Here is a 15,393-nt window from a genome sequence, read left to right on the forward strand (position 1 = left end):
CGTAGTTCACTAGGTTATTGTAAAGAGATGATCTGCGACACGATGATGCCAGACTTGGTCAACGAGCGAGCGGTTATAATCAGCAACTGAGTATATTTCAAAATAAGGACTTGTCGATGAAAAGGATATAAAGAGGAAGAGACTCGAGAAATAGGAAAACGTTGAGATGTTTCTGCCTTGACAGGCTTGACGCCCGACGTGGCATTGCAGACGCCACAAGGCGTACAGCATCGCGGGGCACACCTCAGCCTCGTCTTTATTTCTAACCTCACCCTCAGTCATTGACAAATATTCCAAGAGAAATCAAATGGATCTATCCGCAAGAAATGGGACCCAGTAATGTCAACTCCTGATATTGAACTCGGCACCCGAAATGTAACTTCTAAGCGCGGCTTTGCGCTCGTGGCATCTAAGATCAACAGCGATGTTGACAAAACAACCACTATCTACCGACGCTTCGACGAGCTTTCCGCGCGAAGCCTGCTCTATTTCCAAGCCGAGCTAGCGGAGTTGGAGGAGGAGTTGAAGGATAACGACGACGAAGATAGTCAGGCGAGGGATAAGATTGCTGTGGATTGCCAGCGGGATTGGAGTGTATTTGAGCGGAGTGCGGGGGAAGGGGTGGAGAGAGAGAAGAGGAGAATGGAGTTGGTGATGAAGATCAGGGAGAAGCTTGAGAAATATCGTACGATACCCAAAAGTCAACTCGGGAGGTTAATTACCTTAACTGACAAAACCCAGACAGGGCACTCGCGACTCAACAAACACTCCTCAATGCCCCGACCCCTTCCCCCAGCACAGTGAAAGCCCTCCGCAAGTGGTTCTTCAACAACACCTCCACATGCAGACCCACCTCTCACGAAACACCCCGTCTCTGGGGCGCATCCGAGCGTATGTACGACAACATCCACGATCTCGTTGCGCTCCGTGTCCCAGCAGATCAAGACCGCCTCTCAAGCTTCGTCCAAAACAACTTCTCCCTACTCTTCCAAACCTCGTCTCCAGATGGGACAACAGCCTACATTTCCGAGCGCTCACTCTCGCACTTCGTCACTATTCTCAGTACTGTGTTGGCGGCGGTCATGCTTCTCGGCGCGATCATTTCGTTGTATACTGTAAAGAATCCACATGCGTTGTTGGGGATGTTGAGTGGCTGGACGGTGCTGTTTGCTGCTTGTGTGGGGTTGCTGACGAATGCGAGGAGGGATCAGATATTTGGGGCGACGGCTGCGTATGCGGCTGTGCTGGTTGTTTTTGTGAGTGGGAATTTGGGAAGCGCACCTAGCTCGGGGAGTTGTGTTTGTACGCCTGGAATATGAAATAACATGTAGAAACGACAATACTATCATGCGCTTTGACCGAGACCAATAATGCGATTCAAAGAACATGGTATAAAACGAAACGTATGTTGATGCTGATGCTGATGCTGATGATTGTAGATATTTACCTCCCAACGCCAATACCCCTATATCCTGTGCCTAACGACAACCATATGTACTCTCCAAACCGTGGGTATGTATAGATCACGAGCCCGAGAACGCCGAATGGATTGCATCTCCCTCCTCAGGCGTCACAAATAGCTCAAGCAACTCGAGCGCACATCCCGCTACATCGGGCTCTATGCCCGACTCCAACACTAAATCGTCTTCGGAGAAATTCAGGCGTGAGAGACAGAGGAGGTACTTTTGGGATCCGCCGCGAATAGCAGCGAGTTTCTTTTGCATGTCGATATCATCGTCGAATTTGGTAACGATGTAGTACAACAAACGCATTGTAAGACTTATTATGCGTGCACTGTCAGGGTATTAGTATTTGTAAGCTGGCTAATGGATTCAGTGTCGGTACCTCTCTTCGTGTCGAGCTTTGTAATCGTACAAATCATCTATTTCATCACTTATAAGGCCAACAAGCCTACCGATAACAAGAGGGTGCATAGCCATGGCCTTGCTTGCAAAAGGAGACCGCGTCATGCTAGTCATGAGTTGAATGACCTTGAATCGAAGTTTCGCTAGGACGCTCAGGTCCATTTTCTCCGGACTTCCAGGCAAGAACGGAACCTCAGACATAGGATAGGTCAGGCGTACCAGTATGTTATTAACAACTTGAGTAGACTGCACACTATCTCCCATAAAAGGACCAAAGCTATCTCGAAAAACGCTAGTGGATAGTATTCGAAGCATCATTTCGAATTCCGGTATCGGGTGATTAGTACTGAGCATGACGAGGACGAAGTCGAAGCGCATCAGTTTCCAAAATCGGATGATGTGTTGCTGTTCAGACATGCAGCCAAGGGCTACGATGTGGAGGATAGCTAGACATGCACTTACATTGATATCCTTCTCGTGACCGTTTGTTGGTTTTGTTTGGAAGCGAGGTATGATTATGATATCTGCGGTAAGCTGGGCAAGGGGAACGATCGTGTCTGTAATGTGTGGGCCAACAGCAGTGGTCTTCAGTTCCAGAGCCAGCGTTAACATGTCTATAAAAAGGTATATTGGAGTATACTGGGAAAGAGTCAGAGTGGATCGCTGAATCGAAGTCAACGTACGTATTTCTCTGCTACACAGTTTGACCACATAGATATGAGAAGCTCGCAAAAGTCGACTGGGAGATCTTTTTGGGGCCTTTTAGACCCTAAAGTCGGTATCTTGCCTAATAAGATGGATTGGAATGATTCGTCAGGGGAAGATGGCAACGCATATTTCTCCAGTTCTTGTATTGTTCGGGCATGATCTAGGCTGACTCGGTGGTCAAGCATTGTTCCAATGAACTAACTGATCAGTTCTCTACCGAATGAGTCTGTATAGAAGGACTTACATCAAACCGATCATCCTGCTTTCCTAGGCTTTCAATGATGGAATCGTCTAATATCAAATCCTGGTGCAAAGGCTTCTCCACAACTGGCTCCTCCGCGTTCGTCACCTCTAAAGCACCAACGGGACTTTCTACCGTCTTGCGCTTTCGTTTGGCGCCTGGCTTACTGGGAGATCCTGCAAGTCGTCTTTGAAATCTCGAGGGAGAAATTTTGGACGGTGAGAGCATCTCGACTTCGTCGTCATCAAAGCCATCTCGATGTGGAAGCGGCTTCTTTTTCTTGGGGGTTGTGACACTTGCGCCCTTCTCAGCTTCCTGGGCTCTTCTCAATCTTCGGACTCGTTCGGCCTCCTCTGCTAGATCCTGCTTCACAAAGTCCCTCTCGGTGGCCGCATTCTTCTCTGCAATTCGGGTGGACTCGATCTCCCTTTTCCATTTCGCTTCTTTATCTGCATGGAGCTTGTTAAGGGCTTCTTCCTTGCGCTGGGCTTCCTTGACAACCTGGTCGTTTTTACTCCTCACAATAGCTATTTCGCCTGACTTGGCATTGACCTCGGACTTTAGAGCATCCCGTTCCTTCAACAGCTTCATACCGTTAGTATGGCTGAGATAAGATAGTACAAACACTCACTTCTTGAAATTGCCTCCGCATCTTATCTGCAGCATTGTCCCCTGTGACTGAAGGCTGACTGCCATGCTCCGCTCTCATGGAATCATGTTGAGGAATCTGAGCCCGTTGAGGGAGCTGATTTGTTTGGCTGAACCTAGGCGGCGGGGGCGGGGTGGGACGACTCCCCCGCCTGTCTGCCAGATGTGGTTGGGGATTGGCGATTGTGCCGTAACGTTGCTGCCGGAAGTGTTCTCGTTGTACTGCTTGTGAAGGTACGCTTCGTTGAAGGCCTTGGATGATTGCAGGAGTACTCCTGGACTCGTCAATTATAACGGCATCGTCCAAATCCTCCTCCCCTATTTCATCCCCATAGTCTGACGATGGGGCGGCTTTCACCGCAGCTGCAGTCTTGGAGTATCGGGTCTGGGTGTGGACCTGGGTGAACTGGATGGCATTGGTCTCGAGCTCAACGAAGGCATCGACGGGGAGAGAATCCAATTCATCATCGGAGAAGCCGAAGTCGTGATCCGACATGCTCAAGTGTCTTCATTGAGTCAAAGACACGCCGCCGCATTGCACTGTATCGTAAAGCTGGAAGTGAGTCTGTGTTAAAGGCATGGATTGTATCGCATCTACTTGCAAGGGTTCCGGTTCAAAACATAGACTGCGGTGCGGGAGACGCGATTCTGCCACTTTTCATCTGTCACCGCCTTCGGAGTGAGTTTGAGTATTCGGAAGGCGGACAAAAGCCTTACCGATTGCCTTTGAATTTTGGGGGCGATGAGAAATACTCGGTACGAATACTCCGTGGATCAACCAAAAACGAGATAAAAGGTCGCGTTCCGAGCTAGAGCTATATCAGAGCTATATCAGATAGAACAGGTAGTCTCAAAGAAACACGTAGCAAATCGTTAATAATAAAATAAGTTATCTCAAACAGTTCCTTTCCTTTCATCCAGAGTTTCCTTCGAAGTATAGTACGGTACAGTACGGTACGTCAGCGAAAACAGCCAAGACTCCAAGGCAAACCACGCCAAGCCTTTTCACAAAACCACCACCACCACCACCCACTCACTCTGTTTGTTGGTACTGGCCTAAACCCCGGATCTTGAACGACAACTCACTTTTCTTTGTAAATTTAAATTTACCTTCTACCACCTTCTCCCGCGCCCGCTCCCATTACCTCACGCTCACTTACCCCCTCCATGTCTGCGCGTTGAGGTTACTACGCTACCGACATTCTCGCCCGGTCTTGGCCATTTCAACCTCTGCACAACAGCGCAGACCCAGCGGAAGGAAAGGGATTCCCGGATTCCCCTCTGCGACTAGATAGCACGCTCTCAAGATGGCAAAGCAACGTCGTGGTGTCAAGTTCAACCACCGAAATGGACACACATCAGGCGCGGATGGGCGGAGGAGCAGTTTCTCGGATATCAGCGAGGGCACCTCAGAACCAGGCTCCCCCACGAGACCGGGAGGTATCGATGGCGTAACAGATGTAAGTATCCAAAGCATTCAGTATTAGAGTACAGAGTTCTGGCTGATCCGTTCATCCAAGGCGCAGCCACCATCGGAATACGAAAAGAAAAAGCAGACCTTCATCACGCGAACTCTATGGACCTTGATCATGATCGGCGGCTTCTTCGGTGCTATGTTCATGGGGCATGTCTACATTATCATGATCATCACCGCCCTACAAATCGTGTCGTTCAAGGAGGTTATTGCCATAGCCAATGTCCCCAGTCGAGCACGGCGACTACGCTTTACCAAGGCTTTGAATTGGTATTGGCTGGCAACCACCATGTACTTCCTCTACGGCGAGAGCGTTATTTATTACTTCAAACATATTGTGCTGGTGGACAAGGTCCTCCTACCTTTTGCGACTCATCATCGATTTATCAGCTTCATGCTCTATGTTATTGGTAAGAAATCAGGGAGACTGGTGAAAGTCCAACATGCTGACTGCTACAGGTTTCGTCTTCTTCGTCGCATCTCTGGAAGCTGGGCATTACCGATTTCAATTTACACAGTTCGCATGGACACACATGGCGCTATACCTCATTGTAGTACAGGCACATTTCATCATGAATAACGTGTTTGAAGGAATGATCTGGTTCTTCCTGCCCGTTTCTCTGGTTATATGCAACGACATCTTCGCATACATTGTTGGAATCACAGTTGGAAAAACCCAGCTAATCAAGCTCTCGCCAAAGAAGACTGTTGAAGGTTTCGTCGGAGCTTGGATTTTCACCGTCATCTTTGGAATTGGTATGACTAATGTGCTCATGCGTTACAAGTACTTCATCTGCCCTGTCAACGTAAGAAATATTCTACATTTCTATAGCCCCCTTGCTAACTCTTCCAGGACCTTGGTGCAAATATCTGGACCGGTCTTGAGTGTACGCCCAACCCAGTTTTCTCTCCTCATGTCTACCACCTGCCAATCTGGTTTCCCTATTTTAAATCATTCATGATGGCGCCTATACAAATTCACATCCTAATATTCGCAACTTTCGCCTCCCTTATCGCCCCATTCGGTGGTTTTTTCGCATCTGGTCTCAAGCGCACTTTCAAGATCAAAGATTTCGGCGATTCTATTCCTGGGCACGGTGGTATTACCGACCGCATGGATTGTCAATTTATCATGGGATTCTTTGCCTATATGTACTATCACAGCTTCATCGCGTTGTACAAAGTGTCACTTGGAGGTGTCATTCATACAGCCATCATAGGCCTTACCCCTGATGAGCAGATGGAGCTGGTGAAAGGTATTAGCAAGCATCTTGTGAATCAAGGTGTAATTGCAGAAGGAGTAAGTCTATAATAAGACACCCTCCGTAGACAATTGCTAATTACTGCTAGGTTTTGGATTGCATAACTGGTACAGTCCGGAGGAGATGAAAAAGTACTTGCTTCACGAGTGACGAATTTTCAAAACTCATGCCTTTTCATGTATAATACCCTCCGTCTTTTCCCAGTTCATATGGTGTGATTCGGCTTGGATTTATTTTTGGGTGTAGTGATAATAGGGCCGGATATGTTTCGCCAGGGGCATGCAGAGGCAAAAGGAAACAGAAATAATGACCATTGCATTTGTTGGTGGTATTTTTATGTAAACTTTTCCACAAAACCTTCCAGCGCTACACGAAGACTATGAAACCATCGAAACTAGAGCATCAGGGTCATCGCACCAACACTTGGCTCCAATGTAGGTCCTTTGTGCTGAAGTCAGCCCTCGGGTTCGTCACAATCTGAACTGGTGATTCAGGAAGAGCAAGTTCTCCTATCTCGACGGCATTGTAGGTTGTACGGTCGCACCTTCCACCTGACGTTGCTCGCGCCCGTCCTAAGAACGATGCCCTTGATAACACCCACCCAATCTTTCCCTCTCATCTTCTCCTCTACCTCCCTAGATCTATTTAACCAGGTGTGAGATTGCCATGTATCCCAATCATCTCCCGCTGATTTCCTTGCTGCCATTTGCAATTTCAGTTGCTGCAGCTCTTGAGCCAATTCATTACCCTATTTCACGACGTGGAGGAAGCTTCCCAACAGCAGATACAGCAGATACAGCAAATCTAACGTATCTCTTGGAGCAACTACAGATCATCGAGACGCGCTTTACAGCTACGACACGCGGCTTTAGTGGCAACCAGGTCGTCCGAAAGCCAAAACACAAGCATGGCACGCAAGCCAATACCGTTCTCTTGGGCGAAGTAGGAAGAGAAGGGAACTGGTTCGCCAATTTACGCATAGGAGACCCTCCACAGCATGTTGACATGGATCTGGATATGTTGACAGCGGATTGATGGATCTTCTCTACAAGCAGCGATAAAGGCTCCTTCTTCCTAGACTTTAACAGCAAGACGTATAGTTCGGCGCCCTTCTGGTATCTCCTTCGAGGCTCAGCTAACCGTAAATAGTCGATTCAGACTCGTCGTTGTCGTTCCCTACTTGCCGTGCGCCTACCGATATTCTGCACCTCCCTACATTTCAACGATCAATACACATCTCCTTCGCCCATTGTAGACCAGCACACCAGTGGTTACGCACCTTGCTTCCGTCTGGAGCATACCTTGGCCTGGCACCCTCCACGTCGCTCAGTCAGCTCAAGACGGTTTCCCTGATGACACAGTTGATGGACAAAGAGCTGATCGATACACCCATATGGTCTCTTGTGCTTCTGAATCGGGAGGAAGGGCTTTTCAGCATGGGGGAACATCTGTCGCCTCCTTAGGGGAAGTTAAAAGAGACACCGAATATTCGATGCCTCCTTTGGAGGGCCATGAGGACACGGAACGGAATGAAGCACCTAGAGAGTCATACAAAACAGTCGATTCAAGCAAAGAGTGGAAATGGGTCAAGGTGCAGGGCTCAGATGGCTGGTGGCAGATCCTAATGCAAGGAATCTGGGTAGATGGGGTCAAGATATTGCAAAACCAGCCAGTCGTTCTAGATGTGAGTAATGATTCTGTTTCCGTTGCTCAGCTTCTCATTTCTACAGGTCAACACACCCTTCATTCTAGCTCCACCAACAGCTGCACGCTCCTTCTACTCTTTCGTTGCGGGAAGCAGACAACTACCGCCACCTCAGGATCAATTCCACTCTTACCCATGTCTCAGTCCCCCTCAAATTCACCTCGAATTTGCAAGCTGTCATGTGGAGGTAATGAAAGGAAGGAAGTATAAAGCGAGCTCTGCTCTAGGGGGGAGGTTCAGTTTAGGGCGATTAGAAACAGGTAGTGGATACTGTATTGGGAAAATTGTTGAGTCAAGGATGGGTGTCGAAGTTTCTATGAAACAGAAAGATCACGAGACTGACTTGGGGGGTGGGTAGGGTGTATGGATTATTGGAGAGCCATTATTCAGAGATGTGCGGGTGGCTTTCGATGTAAGAACACCCTGAAGAAGATACAGAGATGCTGACAATGTTATAGTGGAAGGCAAAGAAAGTCGGTATGCAAAAGGTATGAGTCGTTTGCTACTTGCCAACACAGACATATTGCTCGATAGACCACCACCGATTTCATTGGCCAATTTCAGAGTTAGTCAGTAAAAGTAGACAGTAGTAGATGGCTTAAAGAGGTCTACTTGTACCTCGGCGTTTTCGGCTTCTTTCTATACAATCTTTTCTCGTATCCTTTGTTGATAGGCGACCTAGGTATCATATTTGATATTATGCTTACAAAATGGATGTCAATTATGCCACAATTAGCTGTTCAACTGATGTCGGCTTTCTTTTCTGGCGTAGCACTGCGCAGCCCTATTCTCATGTTTCCAACGAGCCCCCCGCCAGCCTCTTTGGAAAATAATCGCACTGCTGCCTCCTTTAAGTCTTACGCTCTCTAGCAGGTTCAACTTCAATATATATTTCATTCAAGCATAATTACTGTTCCTTTTTGTGTCTCACGTTTGAATTAATTCGGCTGTTTAGTTTTCTCTGTGGTGAATAATAGGACGCAGACTTCTTGAGTCTTGACCCCGGATTATAAAACGCTTAAACACGTATACTGCGTCGACAAATGTTCAACTAAACCATCTCTGGTTAGGTTTTTCTTTCACAGAGGATAGATTTAAAGTCATTGTTCGGACCAAACTTAATGTATTTCAGGACCACATCTATCAACGCAAGTGTGGCAGTGATGGCTCTAGATCTTGTCGTTACTCAACTCCCAATCATTCAGAAACCTAGTCTTGATGTTTCTTCCGCCTAGTCCCTTCACGTTTACATCAATAGATTCTGCCGCCATGAGATCTAACATGTTATCCTGCCAAGTAGCATCCTCGCCGTCATCGTAGTCAATATATAGCAGACAGCCCTTCACGGGATGGCTTGCCGTCAGTCTAACCACATTCTCCCACTCGGAGCCATTCTCTGCATCAAGCACCTCCATAATGACTTTAGTGTCTTTGTGCCATTGAAGGTATTTAAATGGTTCTGGCCAGTTCACATACCTGGCCGCAACTTTGCTAGCCCCCTCGGTGGAAGTGTCAACCAGCTTTGCGTATAGAATGATTAGAGACTCTTCCGTGAGAGTGTCTGGGTTTTTAACCATTCCAAGTTCAGTGTTCTGGTTTGGCAGGAGGAACACTGATTGACTTTCGGTTGGATACGAAATATAACTTCCGGTGAGCAGGTCATACGCCGTGAGGACCAGCTCATACTTCTTCACCTCCATGGTCGTATTATGCGCAAAAATGGAGAAAGATGGAATATCCGTGTCTCTTGGACGATCATCATCAACCCATAGTGATCGAGGGGTGCGTTCGATACCAATGGTTACTTCGGCGAAAGTTCGTCGAATGGTGTAATAAGCGGGTTTTGGTCGGAGGTAGTAATCTACGAACGACCAACTCGTGCACGGGTAAACATCATTGAACTACAGTAGTTCGTATCAGCGACTTGTTTTCATCCCCTTTTTGATGAAGTCTGAATACTGATCTTACCTGCCAGATAATCAAACCAGCACAGCTTTCTTTCCCTTTCCCTCCAAACTTCCTCTTCCAATCCCGCAAAGCGTACCCATAAGCCTCACTTTGCGTAAGCTGGCTCACATAGACAAAATCCTCTAGCTTTTGGCTATATCGGAAATTCTCTGCGAGATAACGTGCAATCCTAGTCTCCGCACCGTGGCCTTTGTTGTGGCAATCGATTGCTCGAGATTGTGGATGTCGATCTTCAGGGCGGGGTGCAAATTCATAGACAGTCCTCATATCAGGGAATCCATGCATTCCGAATTCCGAAACAAAGCGTCCTGAGAGCTTTCCATAATCTTGATAGGATCTCCCCTTACCATGCCAAACTGGAAACATCTATTAGTCATGGTCGTAGGAAAGGTTTCTGGGTTCTCACCATCCCACTGATGAATGTCTCCTATTGTTGGATCATTTGCTTCCTCTACACCTCCCCAAGGAGAGTTCGGCCAGTACTGAACCTCTGGACAGAACCTCCTTGCTGCATCAGGAATAATTTCAAGATAGATTTCTCGTTGAGGGAAGTCAGTATTCTTGAATGGTCCAACGACATCCTCGTGGTCGTATATTTTCCTACAGAAGTTAATAATCGCAGTTGTCTAATGATTGTTTTAAAGTTCACTTACTTGCGCAGAAATGTTCCCTCGAATACCTCTCCATCGGTGTCTGCTAACATGAAGTCCTCATTTCCACCACATATGAGTGCCAAACAAGCCCTACCCCTCAATCTTAGAGTTTGAACCTCTACTTCCTTCCTGATACTGTCTAAGAAATCCTGATGAACAGGAAAGTCCCCACAAGCAAACGCGTAGTCATGCCAAACCAAAAGTCCCAACTCGTCACAGGCATCCAGAAAGTCTTCTGTTTCGTAGATACCGCCTCCCCATACTCGAATCATATTCATATTGGCCCGTTTTGCAAGCCTTATCCAGTTAAAGTAGCGTTCTCGGGTTAGACTTGGAAGCAGATTGTCTGCCGGAATCCAATCGCCTCCTTGGATAAAAATGTTGCGCCCGTTCACATTAAACATGAACGTCTTGCCTGGCTCATTGTCGAGAGGCCTCTGAATCAGAGTAATTGTCCGGATGCCAAATCTTGTGAAGGAGGAATCTAATATCGTTGAGGAGTTGTCTCTCAACGTAACTTTAGCAGTGTAAAGACATTGGGCTCCCTGGCCATTTGGCCACCAAAGCTTGGGTTTTGCAAGGTCTAACGAGACATCAGCTCCTGAAAGACGAGCAACATGTTGACCTGATTTGTCCGTTATCTCTACCTCAATACTGTAATTCGCTGGCAATTCCGCAGCCGAACCAGATGTTTGCACTTTCACCCGGATCTGTGCAGCATAGTCATTATCATCGACTGCTTTCAGTGAACTGGTGAAAACATGGACATTCTCAATGCGGGAAGCATATAGCTCGAGATATACCGGAAGATACGGTCCGCAAGTGACAAGATTAGGACCCCAGTCCCTACTGGTGAGTTAGCATTGCTTTCTTGACAGCGCCATGGGACCTGTGGTATCTGAGACCAAAAGGAGATCCATAATTCAGGCTGCATGAACAGCGTGAATAAGTCTAGATAAGGTGATTATTCCTTTCTGTTAAACTTACCAACCCCAATGATACTACACCTGTCAGCAGAGAAATGGGTCAACATTGTGATCACTTGCCTGAGCCTTTCGCATGTGCATACGTCTTGTATCCCTCATCAAACTTTGTTTCACTCCGAACTGCTTCTCTAATTCCGTGCCCTTCTTCAAAGCACTTTCAAACAAGATGACAATCTCATTTTCTCCGTCACAGGTTGGATCCTTTAGTGAGTTCTTTGCATCAACCCTCGCTGGAAGATACATGTTATCGGATTTCAAAATCTCCTTCCCATTCAAAGTTACAGTCGCAAACGTATCCAATCCTTCGAAGACAATTTCAGTAGCTGAGTACCGAGATACTCCAGCAGGCGTTGGGAAGCTGCAACGGTATTCCCAATCACATTCCCCAACCCATTGGCTGTCCCGCTCATTTTCACCAACATTTGGATCCGTAATCTGGCCAGTATGAAGAAGTTCAAGTTGGATCACGGACGGGAACTGACTTGCTGGCGCCCACTGCAGAAGCTTGGGATCTAAGGGGACTCGTTTGATACTGTTTTTATGTGCAAGCTTCCATTCCCAGCCTGACGCTATTGAAACTTTTGCTCTCTCTTCAGACATGGTGAGACTCGGTGGCCATGGGCTTTTGGAATAGGAGACAGTAGAGGAGTAAAGAGTTCCCAGCTCATATGATGGTTGAACATGAGAGAGTGCCACGATTCAAGCATATGCTGTTGCAGTTTGGGAACGGAAGGAGTGCCTCCGAGCCGAATTCGAGAAGGTGCATCTCGCCACTTCTCCCCTGGAGAGAGCAGAGCCACCCACTCCACTGCATGAAGGTCAATTTAACGAGCGTACACTGGAGATTTATACTTTCTCCTGCGAACAAGTTTAAACTGTGGTAAAGGGAAAGCATATTTATATGAAGTAGATAGCTTTCACAGTATAGTCCAAACAACACCATTCAGCAATCAGAAAACCTCCATTAGCCCAATATATGTCCCTGCAACATCCCCAGTCAAGATTCAATGGGCTTGAGGTCCGTCCCGTATTTTCAACAAAGGTAGCAAGGAGGCATTCACCAAGTGATGAGCCCAGCAAGGCCACATCTGCAAGCCAAAAGATAATTGGTGATGTTGAGGAGCTGAGGCTGGAGATCATCAAGAGTACTGTAAATGTGCTTTTAGAGACGAGATGTCCTGTGAATGCCGGCTATGAAGACTCAACTCGAGTTAGTGAATTACACCTAGCATTGCATTTGTCCAAACACTCATTCTATTAAACATCTTCATTAAACATGGGTTATAAACCAAACAGACTCGAGAAACTGCAATGGCATCCCAAGAAAGCATCGACGACTTCCTCGTCCTGATACTCAATACGGTAAGCACAACGCAAAACCCCCAGAGGCAATCATTTACTATCCATACTAGCCACTGACCTGCCAAGGGCATACAAGAAGGCACACCCCGCCTCAAACCATCCGCCAATCGACAAAACAATGTCAGGATCGCAGAAGCTCTCGCATTCTGGGCAGCATCGACTTCCTCGCCCATGGAAGCCAAAGAGGTCGGCACCTCGATTGGCAGAGCCCTTGCAGCCTCCGCTCTAAGAACAGGGCTGGATCTTTGGCCCTTGGAATTGGTGTTGAGAGGATTGAGCTTCCACGGCCAGAAAAGGGCGGTGCAGCTTGGGGGCAAGAACAAGATAGATGATACTGGTTGTGTGGCTACTTTCTTCGCCGCAGAAGGCACTTGGATGGTTGCGTGCAGGGTAGCGGAGGCTTTGAAAGATGTTGCGCGCAAGAATCGGGTCCGCGGCTGGGTTATGAACTTGCGATGATGGGTTCCGCTTTGGGATGCGATATTGCGAAAGTTGGGGTTAGTCTTGCCCTGCAAGGCTTTAGGATGTGCTTTCATTTGGATGAGACATACAGAATTGAATAATATTCCACAGAGGTTCAGGTTGATGATATATTTCCTTATTCTGATAACAAATGGCCCACCAGGAAATAGATGCTCGATTTTCTTCAAACCCCGGCTCTGGCATGCTATTCCGCTCTGAATGATCTTCCACAACCTCACTCTTGAGTTTTAGCATCTCGTTCATAGCAGAATGTCTTCCCGGACCAAACGTGTATCCGCCTTCAAATTGTCGGTTGCGTGCTATTCGAAGTTTACAGGAAAGTAGTTCGGAAGAAGGGAAAGTAACGTTGCACAATATATTCAGCACGCGCAACCGGCTCACTCAGTTCTAAGGCGCCATGAAAAGGGGGAAACACTTTCGGTATTTCAACTACGATTAAGAGATCTCAAACTCCCACGGAAACCCAGACAATTTGTTAAGAGTCATGATTATACTTATAGACCCGGGATTATTAGATCTGATATAGTATCAGTTACAAAATTGCTTCGATATATTATATTTTCCCTCAGAGGCAGAAAGCAACATAGGATCCAAGATATCCGGTAAGTGATAAACTCCAGTGCCTCAACAGGTAGAAGATGAGGCTCGAGTAATGAATGAATTTCATATCTTCCCTAGCACGCCTCGCGCCCTAAGGCTGCTCAACCTTGCCACTTCACTCGTCCACTTCTGAACAAATTTACCATGCCAATAGGCAGCAGTCCGGCATCCACGATATTAAGACCTGCAAATTACGGTGTTAGTATTGCCTTATCAAGATGGATTAGGGAGCTCGATAGTGCTTTGAATGTCCCAGAACTCATGAGACATTGGAAATTAAACCCGAATGCATCCGAACAAAGAAACATGATTATCGGAGAAGTTGCTTACCACCAAATCTATCCGTCATATCAGGACCATAAAGTTGAGCAACCCATCGCATATAACCAGCATCCATATTTTCAAAGCTCTGGGAGGTGCTCAGAGTCGTCACATCATTCGGATTTACATCTAATAACTCCGGTCCGGGCTGCTCAAGGAGCTCCAAAAAGACACCAGCCAAATTACCTTCATAGTCGCACTCAAACTCCTCCCGGAATCGAGCGAATTCTTCAAATGACATAAAAGTGTCTGGATCATTAGGGACAAAGTCTGGGTCGTTGGTGTCATCATGATCGATCATCCCTTTATCGAAGTCAATTTTCGCGCAGCGGTAGGCATCCACTTCTGCTTCTATAAATTCATCGATAGTGCTAGCTGGCTGTTCAAAGACTGCATCGCGGACTTGGAGGATTCCGATAAATGGGTTCTAATTACCATGTTAGCATAATGACAAGGTGAATTTTTTGGAGAGAACCGTGAAGCTTAAGAGCTGTCTCGGGAGCTTGCATAATGGCTCCTGAACCAGTTTCCAGTTCCTACGAAGGAGATCATTTTATTATAAGAACAAGCCTACCTGAAGTTCAAGTCCACCGAGGCCAGTGGGGAAGTAGAGATACCCGTCAGGGATATCTGAAATTCCGAAGCGCTTCTCGAGGGTTTTCTTTAAGAAGTCGACCACATTGCTGTCAGAGAATATACGGGTCTGGATTCGATTCATAGCTGAAAGCATCATATCAACATGCTCTCGTCCGAAGCAGTTGGCAGGCTTCCCAAAATTGCTCTTGAAGAATGTCCCGGCATAGGTGTTCCAGGCCTGTATCCAAGAAAATACGCTTGTTTTCTTGTCTTCCAGCTGGGTTCTCAGGTCGTCGATGTGCTTATCCACCATTTCTTGGTCGATGATAAAGCGTCCGGTACTTGAATCAAGCTTTAGAAAACCCCATCTAATGTCTCCAACGGGTAGTGATGGATCGGTAGGCTTCAGTCCTTCTCGCTCTCGCTGCACCCGCACAGTTCCTGTCTTAGCCTCATTCAATGATACGCCCATGATGTCTGAGAATGCTATACGTCAAGACCTCAAAGTCAGCATTGCCTAATATAGCAGATTTTGGGAGTG

General features: G+C 47.0%; 5 protein-coding genes across 5 annotated transcripts; 2 read left to right on the top strand and 3 right to left on the bottom strand.

Annotated features, from left to right (window-relative positions):
• Positions 1-339: 339 nt before the first annotated feature.
• Positions 340-1,319, top strand: LHYA1_G006275 (uncharacterized protein; the record flags this gene model as incomplete). Its single annotated transcript, XM_031151215.1, has 2 exons — positions 340-685; positions 742-1,319. 2 exons carry the CDS (start codon positions 340-342, stop codon positions 1,317-1,319), a joined length of 924 nt encoding a protein of 307 aa, XP_031003329.1.
• Positions 1,320-1,523: 204 nt separating this feature from the next.
• On the bottom strand, positions 1,524-3,958 carry LHYA1_G006276 (uncharacterized protein; the record flags this gene model as incomplete). Its single annotated transcript, XM_031151216.1, has 5 exons — positions 1,524-1,794; positions 1,846-2,504; positions 2,549-2,770; positions 2,818-3,399; positions 3,446-3,958. The coding sequence occupies 5 exons, from the start codon at positions 3,956-3,958 to the stop codon at positions 1,524-1,526; spliced, it is 2,247 nt and encodes a 748-aa protein (XP_031003334.1).
• An 811-nt stretch (positions 3,959-4,769) lies between these two features.
• On the top strand, positions 4,770-6,325 carry LHYA1_G006277 (putative phosphatidate cytidylyltransferase; the record flags this gene model as incomplete). The annotated part of the gene is made up of 5 exons (XM_031151217.1): positions 4,770-4,922; positions 4,950-5,346; positions 5,396-5,742; positions 5,790-6,236; positions 6,287-6,325. The coding sequence occupies 5 exons, from the start codon at positions 4,770-4,772 to the stop codon at positions 6,323-6,325; spliced, it is 1,383 nt and encodes a 460-aa protein (XP_031003331.1).
• A 2,747-nt stretch (positions 6,326-9,072) lies between these two features.
• On the bottom strand, positions 9,073-12,110 carry man9_0 (Beta-mannosidase B; the record flags this gene model as incomplete). Its single annotated transcript, XM_031151218.1, has 6 exons — positions 9,073-9,804; positions 9,872-10,227; positions 10,278-10,471; positions 10,525-11,370; positions 11,516-11,525; positions 11,594-12,110. The coding sequence occupies 6 exons, from the start codon at positions 12,108-12,110 to the stop codon at positions 9,073-9,075; spliced, it is 2,655 nt and encodes an 884-aa protein (XP_031003333.1).
• Positions 12,111-14,046: 1,936 nt separating this feature from the next.
• LHYA1_G006279 (uncharacterized protein) lies at positions 14,047-15,324 on the bottom strand (the record flags this gene model as incomplete). Its single annotated transcript, XM_031151219.1, has 4 exons — positions 14,047-14,052; positions 14,099-14,139; positions 14,286-14,703; positions 14,851-15,324. 4 exons carry the CDS (start codon positions 15,322-15,324, stop codon positions 14,047-14,049), a joined length of 939 nt encoding a protein of 312 aa, XP_031003332.1.
• Positions 15,325-15,393: the final 69 nt, after the last annotated feature.

Source organism: Lachnellula hyalina (genome assembly GCF_007821495.1).
Source record: "Lachnellula hyalina strain CBS 185.66 chromosome Unknown contig00126, whole genome shotgun sequence".
NCBI classification, from domain to species: Eukaryota; Fungi; Ascomycota; class Leotiomycetes; order Helotiales; family Lachnaceae; genus Lachnellula; species Lachnellula hyalina.